The following is a 21,139-nucleotide window of genomic DNA, read 5'->3' as shown; positions in this document are numbered from 1 at the left end:
TTTTATATCAATGGGGTAGGAGGAGACACTGCTGTTGCCACATGGGTGGGTTTCTGGCCAAACACTGCTGCATGCTAACACCAGAGAAAGTAAACAATAGTCTGTGGGCTGGAGCACAGCCAGAGGAGGGAATGGAGCTGGAGAAGGGGCTGGAGAACAAGGGTTATGAGGAGCAGCTGAGGAAGCTGGGGTTGTTTAGCCTGGGGAAAGAAAGCTGAGGGGAAACCTCATCATTGTCTACAACTGACTGAATGGTGGTTGTAGCGAGGTGAGTGCTGGGCTCTTCTCCCAAGTGACACGAGAGAGGATGAGGGGGAATGGCCTCAAGTTGCACCAGGGCAAGTTCAGGTTACATGTCAGGAAAAAATTCTTCACAGAAAGGGTTCTCAGGCCCTGTCAGAGGCTGCCCAGGGAGGCAGTGGAGTCCCCATCCCTGGTGATAGGTAGATGAGGTGCTCAGGGATCTGCTTTAGTAGTGGACAGATACGGTTGGACTCCATGATCTCAAAGGTCTTTCCAACCAATCAGTTCTGTGACCCTATGCTTCTAACAGTCCACAACCCTCCTGTTTAAATATATCCTCTCAGAAAGTCCAGAAAAGATGAACAGTCCTGAAGAAAACATAAAAACTAGTTCTGTCCTGTTGTGAGGAAGGAATGATCATCACTGTTAACATTTAACAAAAATTGTTCTCTAGCACGGGCAAATAAAAAAGTTCCCTAATTATTATTCCTAAATTAAGTAGCTCTTTGCGGTCACTATTTACAATGCAATATGATCAGTTTAGCTGAAACATCTTCCTGCTGCCTCACCTACTATTTATCTGCAGACCCAGGAAAAAGAAGCAGGAAATTAGAGCTTCCTTTTTCCAGATACAACTTGATTCCGTGTTCTATTTTTAAAAGGTAATACAATTACCCATCATAAACCAAACAGCTGAATACAAGTCTCTGTTCCATTTAGAAACCAAACACCAGGTAAAAATGAGTGTTTCTGAATGTGAGAGATTTCTTTTATTTTTTATTGCACTAAGGAACAGCAGGGCAGTTTCACAATCTCACTTTCTGCTTTGAAAAGGTCTGTAAAGAGTATTTTCATCATTGGACTCGATGAATGTTGCAGGTTTGTCCAGCTGTTAATAAGACTGCACAGACATCGAAAAGAAATAATCACCGCCACTTCAATTTATTCCTTTGTGGACAATTCAGCTTCTCCTACCACAATGACATCGGCTTCAGATTAAAGCAAGTTTAGTGTTCAATGTAAACACTGAAGCCTCTGAATGATGCGTATAGAGGGAAAGAGAAACCAGATACAACAAAATAAATTCAAATAAACCAAAAGAGAACTCTTATTTTTGCAATTGTGCCCATGAAGTCATCTCTTCAGACCAACGTCGCCTACAGGTAAAAGAGCCAGCACTTCCAGCCCTTCCCAAGCGCTTGGCAGCTACAGCGGATTTAGAATTCGAGTGGGATACGCAAGTCCGAAGGAGCCACTATGAAGCCCAGTCTAAAGAAAACCCCTAGCACGCTACGGCTACTCAGTAACAAACGCCTACTTGGAGATTACAGCTGTTCCTTGTGGAGTGCAAAGTCAAAATGTTTCAAAACCCAGTAATCTTTATATTAGTTAACATGTAGCTCTTTGATTTCAGTGTCCCAGTAACATAAGAAAACAGTCTTTCCACAACTATAAAATGTGGAAATGGTATTAAAAATAAGGGAGTCATTGTTCTCTAACGCAGACGCGGTCATCAGGTTCCGTCTTTAATCTTGATAAGAGGTCCTCCTTGTAAAGAATCCATGTGTTGTGGCTTTTGCATGCACTTAATTGGAACAAAGCTTGCCGAATGTCTTCTTAAGAGCTCACCAGAACATAAATCATGCTGGAAAAAGACAATAAAAATATTAAGATGCACTGTTTTTATTAGTGTTATACATTTAATCACACAGTCATGTCTTCCATGGAACAAATCTGGGTGAGGTACATGGATTGTGACTGAAGATCTTGCACAAAGTCACAGACACATCATTTATAAAGCATGACACGAACTGATGCAACAACCAGTTGTCACCACATCGAGTGGCATTGTAACAGGGAGCCCTGTACAAGGTGATGTGTACATGTTAAAAGCCTGTGCTGTTCCAGTTGTGCTACAAGAAGCGCAGCGTGCCAAGAGGCAGGAGGACAGCACAGCGACTTCTGTCTCAAAGCACCCAGAACAGATGCAGACACCAAGCAGCGAGTTGGCTTTTGGCTTGAAGGAAGAATTGGGAGGAGGAGCTTTTGTGCCTCCCACCCCTTTTCACTCTCCTACCTTTGCCTTCAACAGAAATCACATTTACATCTCACAAATCATGGAATGGTTTGGGTTGGAAGGAACCTGAAAGCCCATCCAATTCCAACCCCCCTGCCATGGGCAGGGACACCTCCCACCGGATCAGGCTGTGCAGAGCCCCATCCAACCTGGCCTTGAACCCCTCCAGGGATGGGGCAGCCACCACTGCTCTGGGCAGCCTGGGCCAGGGCCTCCCCACCTTCTCAGCAAAGCATTTCTGCCTACGATCTCATCTCAATCTCCCCTCTTTCAGCTTAAAACCATTCCCACTCATCCTGTTCCTGCACTCCTGATCAAGAGCCCCCCCCCCCCCCCCCAGCTTTCCTGGAGACCCTTTGAGGGCTGGAAGCTGCTCTAAGGTCCCCCCAGAGCCTTCTCTTCTCCAGGCCGAACAACCCCAACTCTCTCAGCCTGTCCTCATAGCAGAGCTGCTCCAGCCCTCGGATCATCTCCATGGCCTCCTCTGGACTCACTCCAACAGCTCCATGTCCTTCATGTGCTGAGGACTCCAGAAATGAGCACAGGACTCCAGGTGGGGTCTCACGAGAGTGGAGTAGAGGAGCAGAATCCCCTCCCTCACCCTGGTGGTCACACTGGTTTGGATGCAGCCCAGGGTACAGTTGGCCTTTCTGGGCTGCACATGCAGAAAACCTTCTTACTCTAAAAATACCACTGTTCCAGCTTCTTAACAAAGATACTTCGGGGGAGTGGGGGCATTATATTATGCTTAAAAGAATAGAAGCTTGGAGCTTCCACATCTCAAATCACTGTATATAGCTTCAAAAGAGCAATTCTGACCAAATTAAGATTTGTGTTTTAAAACAGAATAAACAGTGATAGTGGATTCTTTTCCAGGACAGCCGGTGCTATGTACATTCCCACGTACAACGTTTCTTGTGCACTGAGCCAAATCTCGGGACTAAAGAGTAGATGGGAAACAGAGGGGGGGAAAAAAAAAACAAACTTACCCATATAGGTAGTAAAAAAATGATAGAAGGTAGAATGCTAATTTGCACCATCCTTCTTTCTGGCAATAGGCTAAAATATCTGCATTCATGATGGTTGTAGGATCATACAGACCGGGGCCGCTCATCACAGGTCTACTCATGTACCTGAAAGTGATGCACAGTTAGTTCTGCGGCGACGGTGAGGGGGAAACATTGGTTCCTGCCCCCCACCCACTGAGTCACACCAGAACTGCGGGAAGGAATCGCGCCCCTTCCAGCCAAGTCCATCAGCTCCATGTAGGAGATGGCGAACTGCCGGAGCAAGACGAAGCTCCAAACTAAACATGCCTACGGAAGAGCTTTCACAGATGGTGCCGCGATAGCTTACCTCAGCCTTAAACCATGCTGAGCTCTGGTGCACCAAAAGGAAATAGGACAAATGTATAAATAAATGAAAACTAGGATTCCTGAGGAAAGGGTTGGAAAAGCTGGAGAAGAGACCAACGCACAACCCTATGTAACCTACAGCTTCTACTCATTAGTAAAATGCATGCTGGCTACCATGCCGAAGGAATACTCACACGGGTCAGTACAGAACGATCCCGAAATTGTAGTGGAACAGTCCTACCTCCAACCCCTCCGACTCCTCCACACGCCGGGACCAAGCCACGCAGCGAAAGCTGTTTTGCTGGGTTACATTTCAACCAGATCAGGTCCCTCCACAGGACTTAACACCGGCACAAGAAGCGGTGGAGCCCGCAGCTTAGCAGCAGGAGGAAAGCGGGATCGCCGTCTCTACCAGCAATCCCGGCCGTGACCGCAGTACCTGTCCAGCTGCCACAGGTCAGCTACCTTTAACGCGTGCGTTAACACAACCCAGTTCTTGCACGGCACAAGAGAATGACAAATAAAAATGACCAAGAAAGCAAAGCGATGGCTCTTAATTTTATAGCCATGGCGTAAACTTTCTCGCTGTCAACTCAAGGAGCATCTTTATTTGCCAAAGACACAGAACACTTAACGGGAAGCACTGCCACAGGCAAATGAGTAACAGTTAAGGTGAGAACAGAGATCCCAGACTCGTCAATATTACCTCCAAATATGATAAGCCAACAAAGGCATATTGAGACCCAGTGTGAGCCACTCTGCTGCGCAGAGGAACATAACACAGAAGAATGCATGGATGAGGTACTCTGGAAGTACAAGCTGGAAAAGAAAAAACACGAGTTAGAAGTTTTGATTATCCAAAGCAAGAACGTGTGGCATTCAATCTATTTTGGAGGTAAGCTACTGTTTAATAAGTATTATTAAAACCCAAAGATGAACAAGTCTGTGGAATCTTAGAATCGTGGAATGGTTTGTGTTGGAAGGGATCTTAAAGATCATCCAGTTCCACCCCCTGCCATGGGCAGGGACACCCCCCACTACGAAGTGAAAACAGCAACCAGCAGGACCCGCTCTGCTGTTTTCACATGATAGTCGTGAACTGAGGAGAGAAGTTTATAAGATTTAATGCTCGGATCAATAATTTTTAATTGCTTCTATTAAATTAAGTGCACTGTTAACAGATTCCACACTTTACAGGTGACCTTCATAGCAGAAGATACCATTGAGATATTTCTGGTCATGCAACAGAGAAATACCAGTCAGAAGCAGGCTCTGTAGAATGGTTTATAGGAAAAAAAGTGTGTTTGTGTCTTCCTGGTTTTCCTTTATCCAACAAAAAGCAGGAAAGTACATGGCTCTGCCCAGGGACAAGCATTGGGCTGCTGTAGCATTGGAGGGCACCAGGGCCTCTATACCCACATAGCTCCAGGCTCTGCCTACAAGGATCCAATCATAGAATCATGGAATGGTTTGGGTTGGAAGGGACCTCAAAGTCCATTCAGTTCCGACCCCCCCGCCATGGGCAGGGACACCTCCCACCGGCTCAGGCCGCATGCTTCAGAGCACCATGCTTTTCAGCAGAAGCTCACATAGCTCATGATCGGTTTACTATGAACCCACAGAAAGCGTGAAATGCCAGGTAGGATTAGTGTTATTAACAGGAATAACATGGAGAGATACTGAGATTCAACACATGCAAAGAGCCAGCAGCATCTCACGCTCACAAGAGTAAAATCTGGTAAAACAAGACCATCCCATGACACCATTGGCTCCTTTCTCACATGATTTGGGAAGAAGGAAACCTGTAAGCTTTTCACAGCTCAGCTCAGCTCAGGACCGCTGAAACATCTTCTCATGAAAAATGCTCCATGTACGCCTAAAGGACGGAACAGTCCCTGTGTGTGCCCACATGCACACACCCCACGCTGTGTCTCTGCTCTGTGTGGGACAGCGACAGCTGCACAGGAGACTACATTGGCATTTCAGTGGTTTGTAAAGGTTTGCATTTTCTCTCAACAGACAGTTCTTCCAATCAGAATCATAGAATGGTTTGGGTTGGAAGGGACTTCAAAGCCCATCCAGTTCCAACCTCCTGCCATGGGCAGGGACATCTCCCACTGGATCAGGGGCTCCAAGCCCCATCCAACCTGACCTTGAACCCCTCCAGGGATGGGGCAGCCACCACTGCTCTGGGCAACCTGGGCCAGGGCCTCACAGGAAAGCATTTCTTCCTAAGATCTCATCTAAATCTCCCCCCTTCCAATTCAAATACACTCCCCCTCGTCCTATCACTCCAGGCTCTTGTAAAAAGTCCCTCCTCAGCTTTCCTGGAGCCCCTTTCAGTCCTGGAAGCTGCTCTAAGGTCTCCCCAGAGCCTCCTTTCCAGCCACTTTTCCCCAAGCCTGGAGCTGCACAGGGTTGTTGTGTCCCAAGTGCAGGGCCTGGCACTTGGCCTTGTTAAACCTCATCCCGCTGGTCGTAGCGCATTTTGCCCTCCTCCCACACCAGAGTCACCTGTCTGTCTTCAAACCTACCATGTTTTATCCTCCCTTGAGGCTATAAGGAAAAATTAAACACACCACATTTATTCTACCATGATATTTATCAGAGAAGTTAAGGAGGAAGAACTCCCATTTCGGAGAAAAGACAGGACTATCATGGGAGCAGGAAAGAGAAGGCAGCAGCAGCTTTCTAAGCAGTTACTATTTTGGGCTAATCTTTCTATTGAGGTGTCTCCATTCCTACCATTTGATCCTTTCTACAGGAAAAAACACACTTTGGCATGTCTGTCCGGCATCCCAGATCCCCTCAAGAGTAAGCACCCTAACTTCACTTTGAGTGGCCAGGCTAATTTCACAAGAACAGTAAAGATTAAGTTATTTCATGGTTGAAGTCACACAGCTATCGTATCAAATAAACACTCCATGCACGTGGGTTAACGGAAGGTTAATATTGGCGTTAGACATGCGCATTGGAACACTGCAAAAGTTGCGGTAAGACCATAATGCACAGATGTAATGGGAATTTGCCTTCCCCCACACTGCAGCAGAAATGACAGCAGAACAGACCAAGCAAAGGAAACTGTTAGATGCACAGCTACCCGAGCAGCACACCTCGTGCTCCAAGATGCAGTCCTCTGCCGGCCACCTCTGCTCCTCTCCACCCTCTCTCCCTCTCGATTTATGTGCTCTGTGTCTAACACACTTTTTTTTTAAGCTCTCAGCTCCTGGAAATGCATTTTCCATTTCATAATTTACTTAATTCTTCAAAACACAACAGTTACAGTCCCTGCGCCACTGTGCTGCGCTGCATCCCATCTCAGCCTGGGCACCCCAAGCCAAAAGAAATTATAGAATGGGTTGGGTCAGAAAGGACCTTAAAGCCCATCCAGTTCCACCTCCTGCCATGGGCAGGGACACTTCCCACTGGATCAGGCTGCCCAAGGTCCATCCAATCTGGCCTTGAACACCTCCAGGAAGGAGACATCCGCAGCTTCCCCAGGCAACCTGGGCCAGTACCTCACCACCCGCAGCATGAGGAATTTCTTCCTAACGTCTAATCTAAATCTTCCCTCTTCAATTTTAAGCCATTCCCTCTTGTCCTATCCATCCATGCCTTGGTAAAAGCTTCTCCCCAGCTTTCCTGGAGCCCCTTTCAGTACTGGAAGCTGCTCTAAGGTCTCCTTGGAGCTTTCTCTTCTCTAAGCTGAACAACTCCAACTCTCTCAGCCTGTCCTCACAGCAGAGGTGCTCCAGCCCTTGGATCATCTCCATGGCCTCCTCTGGACCCGTTCCAACAGTTCCATCTCCTTCTTATGCTGGGGAATCCAGAACTGGACACAGGACTCTAGGTGGGGTCTCACAAGAGTGGATCAGAGGATGAGAATCTCCTCCCTTGCCCTGCTGGCCACGCTGCTTTTGATGCAGCCCAGGACATGGTTGACCTTTTGGGCTTTGGGCACACATTGCTGGCTCAGAAGTGCACAAAATCCCTCCTCTACTCAACCGTGTGCTCTTTAACAATCATCCCTTCTCCTTTTGGCCTGTTAGATTTGCCAGCAAATGGTTTTGCCTCAAATGGTTTTTAGAAACCAAGGAGTGCCAGAGTTGCATCCAACAGAGAGGACATCAAGATACAGCCCTGACCCTGGAACACAAAACAAAGCAGAGATGACAATGCCCAGCAGATTATGGCCACCCAAATCCTTAGATAAGAGCAGAATTTACTGGGTCAATGCTTAAAAAACAGCTGGTCTCCTATCATCTCAGAGTTCAGAGCAGCTTGCTTGAAGAGCACGGTTTGTTTCTGCTGGAAGTCACCTCAGCTATAGACAGTACGTCTGTAACGGGCATGTAACAGTTTTCCCCGCTTCACTGGGTTAAGCAAGCGGAATTTTTGCACAAAATATGGAAATCCATGGAGTTGTTATAAACCCCAACAAACAAATAACGAGCAGATGAACAGGCAGGCTAAACGAAAGAGCTTAAGAGAACTACAGATGTTCCTAACGGGATGAGAGGGGAAAAGGCATTGAGAACAGGAAACTGAAAAGCAGTACACACCTTTAACGCAATTTTGACTCTTTTAATCTTTTTGACCTTTTCAACTGTCTTTGTGCCGAAAAATGTAGAAAGCAGATTGAAAGAATGTTAGTATGACAGCTGACAAGATCACCAGCAGATTAACAACAGTCAGAATACTCCCAATGAAAGTCAAGGAGTAGACAAAGCATTCTCCCTGGGACTTCTACCGGACGGCCAGGTATTGTCCGCCCTGGCCCAAGCTCTTGCCCAGTTTGATTGTATCAAGATTACACCAAAACCAAACACTCGACTTACATATATTTAAAAGAACCAAACGTTTGGCATGCGACTTACAGGGTTGAGGGTGTTGCACTGGTCTATGGGGTTCTTATAATCGGTCTTCAGCTCGTCGAACGCTATAATCTGGAAAACAGCAAGGCAGTAAGAACCATACAATCACCAAGGGTGGAAAAGACCTCTAAGCTCATTGAGTCCACCCATCAGCCCAACACCACAATGCCTACTAAACTATGTCCCCAAGTGCCATGGCTACACACTTTTTGAACACTTCCAGGCTGGAGATTCCACCACTGCCCTGGGCAGCCTCTGCCAGGGCTTCACCACTCTGTCAGTACAGAAATTTTCCATAATGTCCAATGTGAACCACCCCTGAGACATCTCAAGGCCATTTCCTCTTCTCCTATCATTTGTGAGATCTCATCTGGACTACTGTGTTCAGTTCTGGAATCCTCAACATAACAAGGAGATGGAGCTGTTGGAATGGGTCCAGAGGAGGGCTACAAAGATGATCAGAGGGCTGGAGCACCTCCCATATGAGGACAGGCTGAGAGAGTTGGGGCTGTTCAGCCTGGAGAAGAGAAGGCTCCAAGGAGACCTTATACCAACCTTCCAGTACCCGAAAGGGGCTACAAGAAAGCTGGAGAGGGACTGTTCACAAAGGCTTGGAGTGGTAGGAAGAGGGGCAATGGGTATAAACTGGAGTGGGACAGATTTAGACTAGATATAAGGAAGAATTTCTCCACCATGAGAGTGGTGAGGACCTGGAACAACTCAGGGAAGTTGCGGCTGCCCCATCCCTGGAGGTGTTCAAGGTCTGGTTGAATGGGGCCTTAGGCAGCCTGGTCCAGTGGGAGGTGTCCCTGTCCATCACAGGGAGGGTGGAACTGGATGATCTTTAAGGTCCCTTCCAATCCAAACTATTCTATGATTCTATGATTGTTACATGTGACTACTCCCAGAGCAACACACAAAGGCCTCCAAAACAACCTTCAAAGCACCAAACATTTTGTGTCACTGCTATCAAAGCAGATGCTGACCCCATGTGTGTCCAAAAGAAGAGTCCCTAAGAAACACCATATCTGCTCCACCTCTTTCTGTCATGAAGCTCAGATGGGGACGCAGCACAGAAGGCAACAGCAGCCACCTCCACTGAGCAAAAGCCACAATGAGTGCTAAACAGGAGTATACAGCTGATTCACAGGTGGTAAGGGGTGCATCACACCTGGTGAAGGCCCTGGGGTGTTCACAGGACAGAGCTTACACTCCAACAAGGCAGTGTTTTTCAGGATGATGGAATCATGGTATGGTTTGGGTTGGAAGGGACCTCAAAGCCCATCCCACCCGCTGCCATGGGCAGGGACACCTCCCGCTGGATCAGGGGCTCCAAGCCCCATCCAACCTGGCCTGGAACCCCTCCAGGGATGGGGCAGCCACCACTGCTCTGGGCAACCTGGGCCAGGGCCTCCCTACCCTCACAGGAAAACATTTCTTCCTAAAATCTCATCTCAATCTCCCCTCTTCCGGCTGAAACCATTCCCCTCATCCTGCACTCCCTGATCCAGAGCCCCTCTCCAGCTTTCCCGGAGCCCCTTTCAGTGCTGGAAGCTGCTCTATAGCCAATTGGGAGGCCACTCTATAGCTAACTGGGAGGGCCCCTCTAAGCTAACTGGGAGGCTGCTCTACAGCTAACTGGGAGGCCGCTCTATAGCTAACTGGGAGGGCCCCTCTAAGCTAACTGGGAGGCTGCTCTACAGCTAACTGGGAGGCCGCTCTATAGCTAACTGGGGGGCCGCTCTCAGGCTAACTGGGAGGCCGCTCTAAGCTAACTGGGAGGCCGCTCTATAGCTAACTGGGAGGCCCCTCTATAGCTAACTGGGAGGGCCCCTCTATAGCTAACTGGGAGGGCCCCTCTAAGCTAACTGGGAGCCCGCTCTAAGCTAACTGGGACGCTGCTCTAAGCTTAATGGGAGGACTGGAATAGCGCCAGATCAGCATCCCCCGCCCCCTCCGGCGGCTCCAGCCGTTTTCCCACCACTCAAATGCTCACAAACCTCTCCCAAGAACCCGAAAATCCCAGGAATTTCCCTCTCGGTGCATCCCCGCAAGGGGGGGAACCCGGGAGAGAGGGAGGCAGAGGCTCTCCCACGCACTCACGTGCCAGATGGCGAAAAAGATGAGCGCGGCGGTGAGCAGCAGCGCCAACATATAGCAGAAAGCGGCGAAGGTGAAGGCCATGGCGGCTCCGGGAGCGGCGGCGGCGGCGGCTGCGCGGGGGAGGCCGGGCGGGACAGCCCCGTGCGCTCCGCCTCATTGGCGCCCATTGACCGCGGCGCCGCCTGTCGGCCGCAGGCGTCATTGCATCCCATTGCCCCCTCTCGGCTCAGAGCGGTCATTGCACCCCTTTGCCCCCTCTCGGCTGTGGGCGCTCATTGCATATCATTACACCCCATTGCTCGCAGCGCCCCCTCTCGGCTGTGGGCGCTCATTGCACATCACTGCACTCGCGCGCCCCTCTGTTCCCATCCAGGCCGGGGCTGTGATTGGAGCATCCCTGGGAAGGAGTTGGTTCCTGGGGATGAGACAGCTCTTGGGAGACCCACCTGGAGTCCTGTGTCCAGTTCTGGAATCCTCAACATAATGTCATAAGCGGACAATGCAAAATCTTTTAATCAATCAAACAAAAATCTATTATGAAAAATTTATTACGAGGTATTCAATTTTGCAAAGTAAGAAAGCAGCGCTGAGGCTCGGTCACACCAGCCAAAGGCGCCCCTGGTCCAGGTTCCCCTCCCCTTTTATATATACATATCCCCTTTTATATATACATATCCCCTTTTATATATATTTCGTGAAAACCATTACATTTTGCCGCGAAAGCAGTTAACAATAAGGTCCATCATCCCCCATCAGCGTGTGTTGGGGTTTTAAGTCCGAAGGGGAGAGGAAGGGGGGAGAAAGGGGGCGAGCGGGGGTGAGCGCTGCCCCTCCACTGAACCCCGCACTGCAGGCAAACTGGCATCACCAAAGAAAGGCATTTTGGATCTCTATCCCTGCTCGAGCCAAAAATGCCAATAGCCTGTTTATTCCCTTAATATTTGATCTAATTTTTGGCTCAAGGTTGGAACTTTTAATCCACTTTTCTTTCCACCGTTTTTCTATACCTAAATTGAATCCATCCCATGTCTGAACTATAACATGAACAATCCACTGAATTTTAAACAATCGTTAGTGTTTTATTTTTCCCCCCTCACAGTCCATCATGAGGGTCTTTAGGGGTAGCATTACATGTCCTTATTTGGCATTGTTTACTGGTGAAAAGCCAACCTTTCTTCCCCATTTTTCACAATACGAAGGAGATGGAGCTGTTGGAATGGGTCCATTTCCTGTAGAAGGCCAGGATAGGAAACAGATTAAGTGGATTACATTAAATGCAGATTAAACCCTAGCATACACCTAGATCTGTCTCGCCCATTCACATTGCCGGTTGTTCAGTGCCCGTGTGGCCAGAACATTGCACAAGCAGTCCGTGTTCGAGATAGCTGCCTCGGTGGAAGATGTTGTATTATAGGAAGGACCCCAAATTCAACTCATGTGCTGGACCATAGCTGTGGGATGTCCCCACGAGGAGACAGGGCCCAACAGCAAAAGACCGTATGAGGGGAGCACACTCTGCCCGAGCTGTCTGCATCACAAGTAAGGGCGCAACCGAGCACATGCTAAAACACAGCCTAAAACCAGGTCTCTCCTGGTATGCCCCAAAGCTTGCTCCAAGCTTGCATCTGAGCATCAGCTCACAACTGTATAGGATGGCCATTAGGTGATCTGGGGTATGGTTGAAATCATAGAATCATAGAACCATTAAGGTTAGGAAAGACCTCTAAGATGATCAACTCCATCCATCAGCCTAGATATCAGGTGCTGTCATAGCTCTTCCTGTTGAGGCTAAAGTAGAGGGACACACCAACTTCTCTATGTCAGACTTTCAAGATTTAGAAAACACCGGCACAAAACTTCAGTATGGCCCTCAGGTGTATGAGTGTTATAACAACGATTACCCAAGTGCCTGTGGTTGGGTTTTGTTTTTTCACAAGTCATTCGATACCTAGGATGGACAGTCGTTATGAAATAAATCAGGGACCATTTTCATAATCAAGAAGAGCTGTTGAAGATGCCAGAGGCTCTAAGGTGGCTGAGATGAGGGGCTGAAGACTCTGCAAATGAAAGGGACATTGAAGGCAGAGCCCTAGTAAATTGTCACGTGAATGAAGCTTTCTGGGGAGGGAAGTGGGGTGGTTGGTCTGGTCCCCTTAAGACAGCAAACTTCTAATCTGGCACTGCCTAATCTTGGATTTGAGGCAGAGTGCTCTTGTCTTGAGCATCATTTTAAAAGGGGAGGTTTAGATAGCATATTCGGAAAAATTTCTTTTCTGAAAGAGTAGTGAAGCATTGGAAGAGGCTGCTCAGGGCAGTGGTGGAGTCTCCATCCCTGGAGGGGTTCAAAAACTGTGTTGATGTGGTGCTTCAGCACATGGCTTAGTGGATGTGTTGGTATTGTGTTGATGGTTGGACTTGAGATCTTTTCCAACCTTAGCAAGTCTATGCTTCTATGAAAACCAAATAGCTGCTGACAATCACATGAAAACTACATTTAACGTAAAGCAAGAGACCAAAGTCTTTGCAGAACATAACAAGGATCCCTAACCCTGTTATTTCCAGGGTGGCTCGAAAGAAACAATACCTACATAGGGCAGTTCTTCAGACTTTCAAAACCTCCATGTTACATTAACTGAAGGGGAAGAGCTACAGGTTTGATCTCCTCTCTCTTGCACGTAAGAGCCAAGGCGAGTGTGACTACAGCGTTACACGGTCAGCAGTCACTACAAAGTCTGCTTTTGTGTTAATGCGCCTGATGTAGCCATTGTTTATGATTTATTATACAAGACTCAGACTTCTCCATTTTCTGTGGTCCGGTATTTTCAGGCTCCTCACAAGCCAAAATGAGAAAAATGGATCTCATTTTTCAAAGCCCAGAACTGCTGGTGCAGAAAACAGCTAAAAGTGCTGGGGACTGAGCTCTGCTTTGCCTTTGTTGGGATAAATCCAGCACCCCTCACTGCCTTCAGCTGATTTGCTTCCCACTCGGTGTAACCAAAAGCAGAATTTGCCTCTTGCTGTTTTCCGATGGCATTAAAGCCTTTAAAGAAAATCTTATCAAAAATTCAGGTGCAAACAAAATCTCCTGCTTTCCACAAATCTGTCTGAACTTACACTGTGAAAGGAAACACAGAGCAAGTGAAGCCGCTTGCAGGGGACGGGGGACTCTCTGGTGGGGTCAGCTGTGCATATGTTTGCACATGATATTAGCAGGAAAAAAAGACAAAATGGGTGTGTCATAACCCAAAGTGATCCAAATGATCTGCGTTATCATTACTGCAGGGGCCAAAGGTGCTGCCGGTTGGTGACTTGATAAGCATGACGAGCTAATGAGCGACAGCTTAATTAGCACAGATAATTCTTCTGCAGGACATGAGATAATTACACCATTTTTTCCTGATTTTTAGGAACCTTGCAGATTCTTTCACTCATCAATATGAGATAATGCCGTACAACTTGACCTTTGACAAACAAAGCTCCTGCAGAAAGGAATGTAATATCCACTGGTTGTTCACGAATACAGCCACTGACTTATCTAACTTGTTTTTTTTGTCCACTGCAGTCGACCATCTGGAAGGAACACTGTGATAAATGCAGAAAAAACCCTTTAACTTTGGTTTTGTACATGTGCATAAAACCCATCAGGTTCAACAATGCACGGTTGTTCAGCCTGGAGAAGAGCAGGCTTCAAGGAGACCTTAGAGCAGCTTCCAGCACTGAAAGGAGCTCCAGGAAAGCTGGAGAGGGGCTCTGGATCAGGGAGTGCAGGGAGAGGATGAGGGGCATGGTTATCAGCTGAAAGAGAGGAGATTGAGATGAGATCTTGGGCAGAAAGGTCCTGCAGTGAGGGTGGGGAGGCCCTGGCCCAGGTTGCCCAGAGCAGTGGTGGCTGCCCCATCCCTGGAGGGGTTCCAGGCCAGGTTGGATGGGGCTTGGAGCCCCTGATCCAGTGGGAGGTGTCCCTGCCCATGGCAGGAGGTTGGAACTGGATGGGCTTTGAAGTCCCTTCCAACCCAAACCATTCTATGATTCTGATTGGAAGAACTGGGAGAGAAAACGCAAACCTTTAGAAACCACTGAAACGCCAGTGTAGTCTCCTATGCAGCTCTCGCTGTCCCACACAGAGCGGAGACACAGCGTGGGGTATGTGCATGTGGGCACACACAGGGACTGCTCCATCCTTTAGGCGTACATGGAGCATTTGTCATGAGAAGATGTTTCAGCGGTCCTGAGCTGTGAAAAGCTTACAGGTTTCCTTCTTCCCAAATCGTGTGAGAAAGGAGTCAATGGTGTAATAAATACTCAATCAATCGTAATTTCTGCAAAAGATTGCTTTATTATATTTATATGGGAAAGCTTTAGAAGCAAACAGCGCTGTGAGTCTCCACTCCACCAACACCGCACACCTAAGTCTGAGCTCTCAGTTACTTTTATATTATTCTGCAGGTCGATATTGTCCATGTGGCGATCTCCTTTTCATCTTGTCTTCACTTCCGTACTTTGAACTCGGTTTCTTGCACGAGGGATCTTTCAGGTCGTTATCAAGTTCATCCGCAGTCTCCTGCTATTTTTCCAGGCCTCCTTAGGAGGTCCTTCACTCAGGCTCCGAATCATCCCAGCAGGCCTTTTTCCCTATCGTCTGTAACGCTAATTTGCAGGTCGTGCACCAACAGGCATTACATTGCGTTTTCTGTCACGAATTACATCTATATTCTTCACAGTCGTACACAGGGACTGTTCCATCCTTTAGGTGTACGTGGAGCATTTGTCATGAGAAGATGTTTCAGCGGTCCTGAGCTGTGAAAAGCTTACAGGTTTCCTTCTTCCCAAATCCTGTGAGAAAGGAGTCAATGGTGTCATAGGATGGTTTTGTTTTGCCAGATTTTACTCTTGTGAGCGTGAGATGCTGCTGGCTCTTTGCATGTGTTGAATCTCCGTATCTCTCCATGTTATTCCTGTTAATAACACTAATCCCACCTGGCATTTCACGCTTTCCTTGGGTTCAGAGTAAACCCATCATGAGCTCTGTGAGCTCCACCTGCAAAGCACTGCGCTCTGAAGCATTGGGCCTGGGCTGATGGGAGTGTCCCTGCCCGCGGCCCTGGAGGGCCCCTTTCCCGCCCATCCGGGGCGGGGTGAGGAGGTGATGGCGGCGAGCAGAGCGCAGGGGATGAGGTTGGCGGGGCTCACTGCCTTCCTCCCCTTCCTCCTCCTCCTTCTTCCACTGCCGGCTGAGCCCCGCGGGCAGCCCGGGGCGGCGGAGCGGCGCTGCTTCTGCCAGGTGAGGGCTGCGGGGCGAGGAGAGGGGGAATTCCGGGGGGAATTCCAGCTCGGGATGGGGTGGGATGAGGTGGAGAAGAGGGATGCGGCTTCTGGCAGGGGCATGTGGTGGGATGGGATGGGATAGGGAAGAGTGATACTGCTTCTGGCAGGGGGATGGGGGGGGATAGGGTGGGATGGGATGGGATAGGGAAGAGTGATACTGCTTCTGGCAGGGGGATGGGGTGGGATGGGGTGGGATGGGATGGGATGGGATAGGGAAGAGTGATACTGCTTCTGGCAGGGGCATGTGGTGGGATGGGATGGGATGGGATAGGGAAGAGTGATACTGCTTCTGGCAGGGGGATGGGGTGGGATAGTGTGGGATGGGATGGAGTGGGATGGGATGGAGAAGAGTGAGGCTGCTTCTGCCAGGGGGATGCGGTGGGACGGGGTGGGATGGGATGCGGTGGAATGGGATGGGATGGAGAAGAGTGATACTGCTTCTTCCCGGGGGGATGCAGAGGGATGTGGTGGGTTGGGATGGGATAGGGAAGAGTGATAGTGCTTCTGCCAGGGAGATGCGGTGGGATGGGATGGGGTGGGATGGAGAAGAGTGATACTGTTCCTGGCAGGGGGATGATGTGGGATGGGATGGGATAGGGAAGAGTGATAGTGCTTCTACCAGGGGGATGTGGTGGGATGGGATGGGGTGGGATAGGGAAGAGCGATAGTGCTTCTGCCAGGGGGATGCGGTGGGATGGGATGGAGAAGAGTGATACTGTTTCTGGCAGGGGGATGTGGTGGAATGGGATGAGGTGAGATGGGATGGAGAAGAGTGATAGTGCTTCCCCCAGGGGGATGTGGTGGGTTGGGATGGGATGGGGAAGAGTGATACTGCTTCTCCCAGGGGAATGCGGTGGGATGGGATGGGGTGGGATGAGATGGGATGGGGTGGAATGGAATGAGATGGAGAAGAGTGATGCTGCTTCTGCCAAGGGGATGCGGTGGAATGGGACGAGGTAGAATGGGATGGGATGGAATGGAATGGGATGGAGAAGAGTGATACTGCTTCTGCCAGGGGGATGCGGTGGGTTGGGATGGGGTGGGATGGAATGGGATGGAAGAGTGATACTGCTTCTGGCAGGGGGATGTGGTGGGTTGGGATGGGGTGGGATGAGATGGGATGGAGCAGAGTAATGCTGCTTCTGCCAAGGGGATGCAGTGGAATGGGACGGGGTGGAATGGGGTGGGATGGGGTGGAATGGAATGGGATGGAGAAGAGTGATACTGCTTCTGCCAGGGGGATGCGGTGGGATGGGATGCGGTGGGATGGGATGGAGAAGAGTGATACTGCTTCTGCCAGGGGGACGTGGTGAGATGTGGTGGGATGGAATGGAGAAGAGTGATACTGCTTCTGCCAGGGGGACGTGGTGAGATGTGGTGGGATGGAATGGAGAAGAGTGATACTGCTTCTACCAGGGGGATGTGGTGGGTTGAGATGGGATGGGGAAGAGTGATATTGCTTCTGCCAGAGGGATGTGGTGGGTTGGGATGGGATGAGATGGGATGGAGCAGAGTGATGCTGCTTCTGCCAGGGGGATGCGGTGGGATGGGGTGGGATGGATGGGAACAGTGATACTGCTTCTGCCAGGGAGATGCGGTGGGGTGGGACTGGGTGGGATGGGATGGGACGGGACAGGGTGGGATGGGATAGGGTGGGATGGGATGGAGCAGAGTGATGCTGCTTCTGCCAGGGGGATGTGGTGGGATGGGATGGGGTGAGATGGGATCAGGTGGGATGGAATAGGATGGAGCAGAGTGATGCCGCCTCCACCAGGGGGATGCGGTGGGATGGGATGGGGTGACTGGAATGGGATAGGACGGGATGGGATGGGATGTGACAGGATATGATGGAGCAGAGCAACACTGATTCTGCTAAGGGAGTGGTGTGGGATGGGATGGGACAGGAGTTGTACTTGATGATCCATGTGGGTCTCTTCCTACTCAGGTCACTCTGTGATTCTGTGGCAAGGCGTGGGATGGGATGGGTAGAATGAGATTCTGTGGGATGGGATGGGACGATATGGGATGGGATGGGTAGAATGAGATTCTGTGGGATGGGATGGGACGATATGGGATGGGATGTAATGGATGGAATGGGATGTGGTAGCATGGGACAGAGCAGAGCAACAGTACTTCTGCTAGGGGGTGGGGTGTGGTGGGGTGGGATGGCATACGAGTTGGACTCTGACTCGATGATCCTTGCAAGTCCCTTCCAACTTCGATCATTTTGTGATTCTGTGGTTCTTTGGGTTGGGATGGATGGGACAGTATGGTATGGGACAGAGCAGAGCAATGCTGCTTCTGCCAGGTATGCTCTGCTGGGGACAGGGTAGGATGGGACGGGATGGCATGGGACGGGATGGGGTGGGACAGGATGGGATGGAGCAGAGCGATACTGCTTCTACCAGGTGTGCTCTGCTGAGGGACGGGATGGGATGGAGGCCCTGGCCCAGGTTGCCCAGAGAAGTGGTGGCTGCCCCATTCCTGGAGGTGTTCAAGGCTGGGTTGGATGGGGCTTTGAGCAGCCTGATCCAGTGGGAGGTGGAACTGGATGGGCTTTAAGGTCCCTTCCAATCCAAACCATTCTGTGATTCTATGATTGTCGACCCACAGATGAGACCAGGCAGCTGCGTTTGGTGGAATGGTCGCTGTGCAGATGCCTTTTGACTTAACTTTGCACAAACACATTTGCAAGATTAAGGATTGAAGACAGTAGAAGGGATTTGGTGCTTCATTTTTGTTGCCTTTTCAAAAAACAGCCTGCTCTGGCTTTATTAAAAATCTAGTGCTTAATGGTGAGTCAGGAATGGAGAGCGGAGAAGGAAAACAAATGCAGTTGTGCACTTGTCTTTGCTTTCTGGGTGGCTCTGACAGTTTCATAAGGAAATGGTAAACAGAAACTATGCTGGTGAGGAATTTACCAGCATAGATTTCAATCCTCTAGAATCAAACTTTTGGCTTGTAAGCTTCCTGCTTAACAGTGAAGTTCGTTTCCTAAGCACTGAGGTCTGAGTCAGGAGCGTGGTATGGGATAAGAAGCCCTAAGCACCGATTCATAGAATGGTTTGGGTTGGAAGGCACCATGAAGGTCATCCAATCCACCACCCCGCCACCACCTCTCTGGGCAGCCTGGGCCAGTGCCTCACCACCCTCAGCGTAAAAGATTTCTTCCTAAGATCCAGTCTAAACTTTTTCTCTTTTAGTTTAAAACCATTAGCCCTTGTCCTATTGCTACACGCCCTGCTGAAAAGTTTTTCCCCATCTTTCTTATCAGCCCACTTTCAGTACTGGAAGCTGCTCTAAGGTCTCCCTGGAGTTTTCTCCAGGCTGAACAAGCCCAGCTCTCTCAGCCTGTCCTCATAAGGAAGGTGTTCAAGGGCTTTGATCATCTTCATGGCCTCCACTGGACTTGCTCCAACAGGTCCATGTCCTTCCTGTGCTGGGGGCACCAGAACTGGACACGGGGCTCCTGGTGGGGTCTCACCACAGCAGCATAGAGGGGCAGAATCCCCTCCCTCGCCCTGCTGGCAGCAATGAACTGTATTCTGGCTTGCAGGCTTTTTTCCTGGGATAGGAGGAACTGGCTTTGTACTTTGTACCCTGTTGGTTTATTGCAATGCCTTTCTTGATAATGGAGCAGTGCACGCTTTCATTTAGCTATTGATCCAAGTGTCCGGATCCAGACTTCATTGCCTTTGGGAAAACGTGTTGTGTAGGGGAGCACTTCTCAGCCTTGCTAACCACCTAACCTCTTAAAACACTCCTGAGGGCTGCCTCATGTCATTGTGACAAATAATCTGTTGATCATCTTGTGTGGAACTGGTCTGGTGGTTTTTATTCACCACCAAATAAAATATAGGGCAAGCATTAAATGGTAGTTTTTACCCTCCTTTGGCTGTATACTTGAAAGCCTGGGTTCAGCTTTTGGTTTCCACCCAGGAACCATCTCTTGCCATCTCGTGGGCTTATCACATGAAGAAACCGTGATGTAGGGTGCGTGGAAGAGCTTTGATTGCCTATCAGCCAGGGTTGGGACAGTTGACGAGGACCGCTTTTGAGAGCGCTTGGTGTTGTAATATTCCAGATGCTGACTTAAGCGGGATGCAATTCTGGAGAGGGTGTTGCGCTCCTGTCTGTCTGTGCTACTGAGAGCAATACCTCACCTGCTTTCTTTGCCTGTTATTTTAGCTCTTCTTTCACTTAGAGAGGCTGCAAACCAGTCCTGAAACCTCTGTTAGAAGCGATCATCTGTACTAAACCCCCACAGCTTTCATGTACTCTTTCTGCTTTCCGATCTGTCTTATTAGTGCTGCATAATGTTTCAGTATTAGAGTTCCTTGAACCATTAGCTCTGTTGTGGCCAGCAGGAGCAGGGGAGGGATCGTCCCCCTACACTTGGCACTAATGAAGCTGCACCTCAAATCCTGGGTTCAGTTTTGGGCCCCTCACTACAAGAAAGACATTGAAGGGCTGGAGCGCGTCCAGAGAAGGGAACGGAGCTTGGGAAGGGGCTGGAGCCCAGGGATTCTAGGAGTAGCTGAGGGACCAGGGGCTGTTTAGTATGGAGAAGAGAAGACTGAGGGAAGACTTCATTGTTCTCTGCAGCTCCCTAAGAGAAGGTTGTGGTGGGGTGGGTGTTGTGTCTTTACTCCCAAGTAAAAAGTGATGCGATGAGAGGAAATGGCCTCAAGTTGCACCAGGGGAGGTTCAGACTGGACATTATGGAAAATTTCTTTACTGACAGAGTGGTAAAGCCCTGACAGAGGCTGCCCAGGGCAGTGAGGGAGTCTCCATCCCTGGAGGGGTTTGAAAAAATGTGCAGATGGGGCACTTTGGGACATGGTTTAGTAGGCACACTCGTGTTGGGCTGACTGTTGGACTTGATGACCTTAGAGGTCCTTCCCAACCTTAATGATGCTGTGATTCTATGAACGTTGCTATGAACTTGTCTCCCACCCAGCTATTTCTGTTTGCATTAATGCTTTAATCAGCCATGAATCAATTTTCCATGTTCCTGGTGATTATCACTTAGTCACTATTATAACACTGTTGTGTTGAGGTGATGTGCTGCCGGTGTTTGGTGGACTGGGTTTCTGATCTGGCATAGAGCTGGTTTTCCGGGAGCATTTCTGTGGTCACTACACTGCCATTAGGGTTCGTCT

At 49.3% G+C, this 21,139-nt stretch overlaps 2 protein-coding genes across 3 annotated transcripts in view; one reads left to right on the top strand and one right to left on the bottom strand.

The window, feature by feature from the left end:
* Positions 1–1,160: 1,160 nt before the first annotated feature.
* On the bottom strand, positions 1,161–10,807 carry CNIH1 (cornichon family AMPA receptor auxiliary protein 1). Its single transcript, XM_009558784.2, has 5 exons — positions 10,653–10,807; positions 8,553–8,621; positions 4,382–4,494; positions 3,310–3,453; positions 1,161–1,888 (listed from the first exon to the last, which is right to left on the bottom strand). Exons 1-5 carry the CDS (start codon positions 10,731–10,733, stop codon positions 1,861–1,863), a joined length of 435 nt encoding a protein of 144 aa, XP_009557079.1. The 5' UTR covers positions 10,734–10,807; the 3' UTR covers positions 1,161–1,860.
* Positions 10,808–15,777: 4,970 nt separating this feature from the next.
* Positions 15,778–21,139, top strand: part of ERO1A (endoplasmic reticulum oxidoreductase 1 alpha) — a 29,170-nt gene continuing 23,808 nt past the window's right edge. Inside the window, exon 1 of one of the 2 annotated variants that reach the window (XM_054068834.1) lies at positions 15,778–15,933. In XM_054068834.1, coding sequence (XP_053924809.1) covers positions 15,799–15,933 — 135 coding nt within the window. In that variant the 5' untranslated portion in view covers positions 15,778–15,798. Of the gene's footprint in view, positions 15,934–18,231; positions 18,286–21,139 lie in introns of those variants that run through there. The other variant, XM_054068835.1, reaches the window with a different exon arrangement.

The sequence above is a fragment of the Cuculus canorus genome, chromosome 5, assembly GCF_017976375.1.
Source record: "Cuculus canorus isolate bCucCan1 chromosome 5, bCucCan1.pri, whole genome shotgun sequence".
In the NCBI taxonomy this organism is placed as follows: Eukaryota; Metazoa; Chordata; class Aves; order Cuculiformes; family Cuculidae; genus Cuculus; species Cuculus canorus.
Note: the sequence above shows the minus strand (reverse complement) of the source record. Positions and strands in the feature narration are given on the sequence as shown.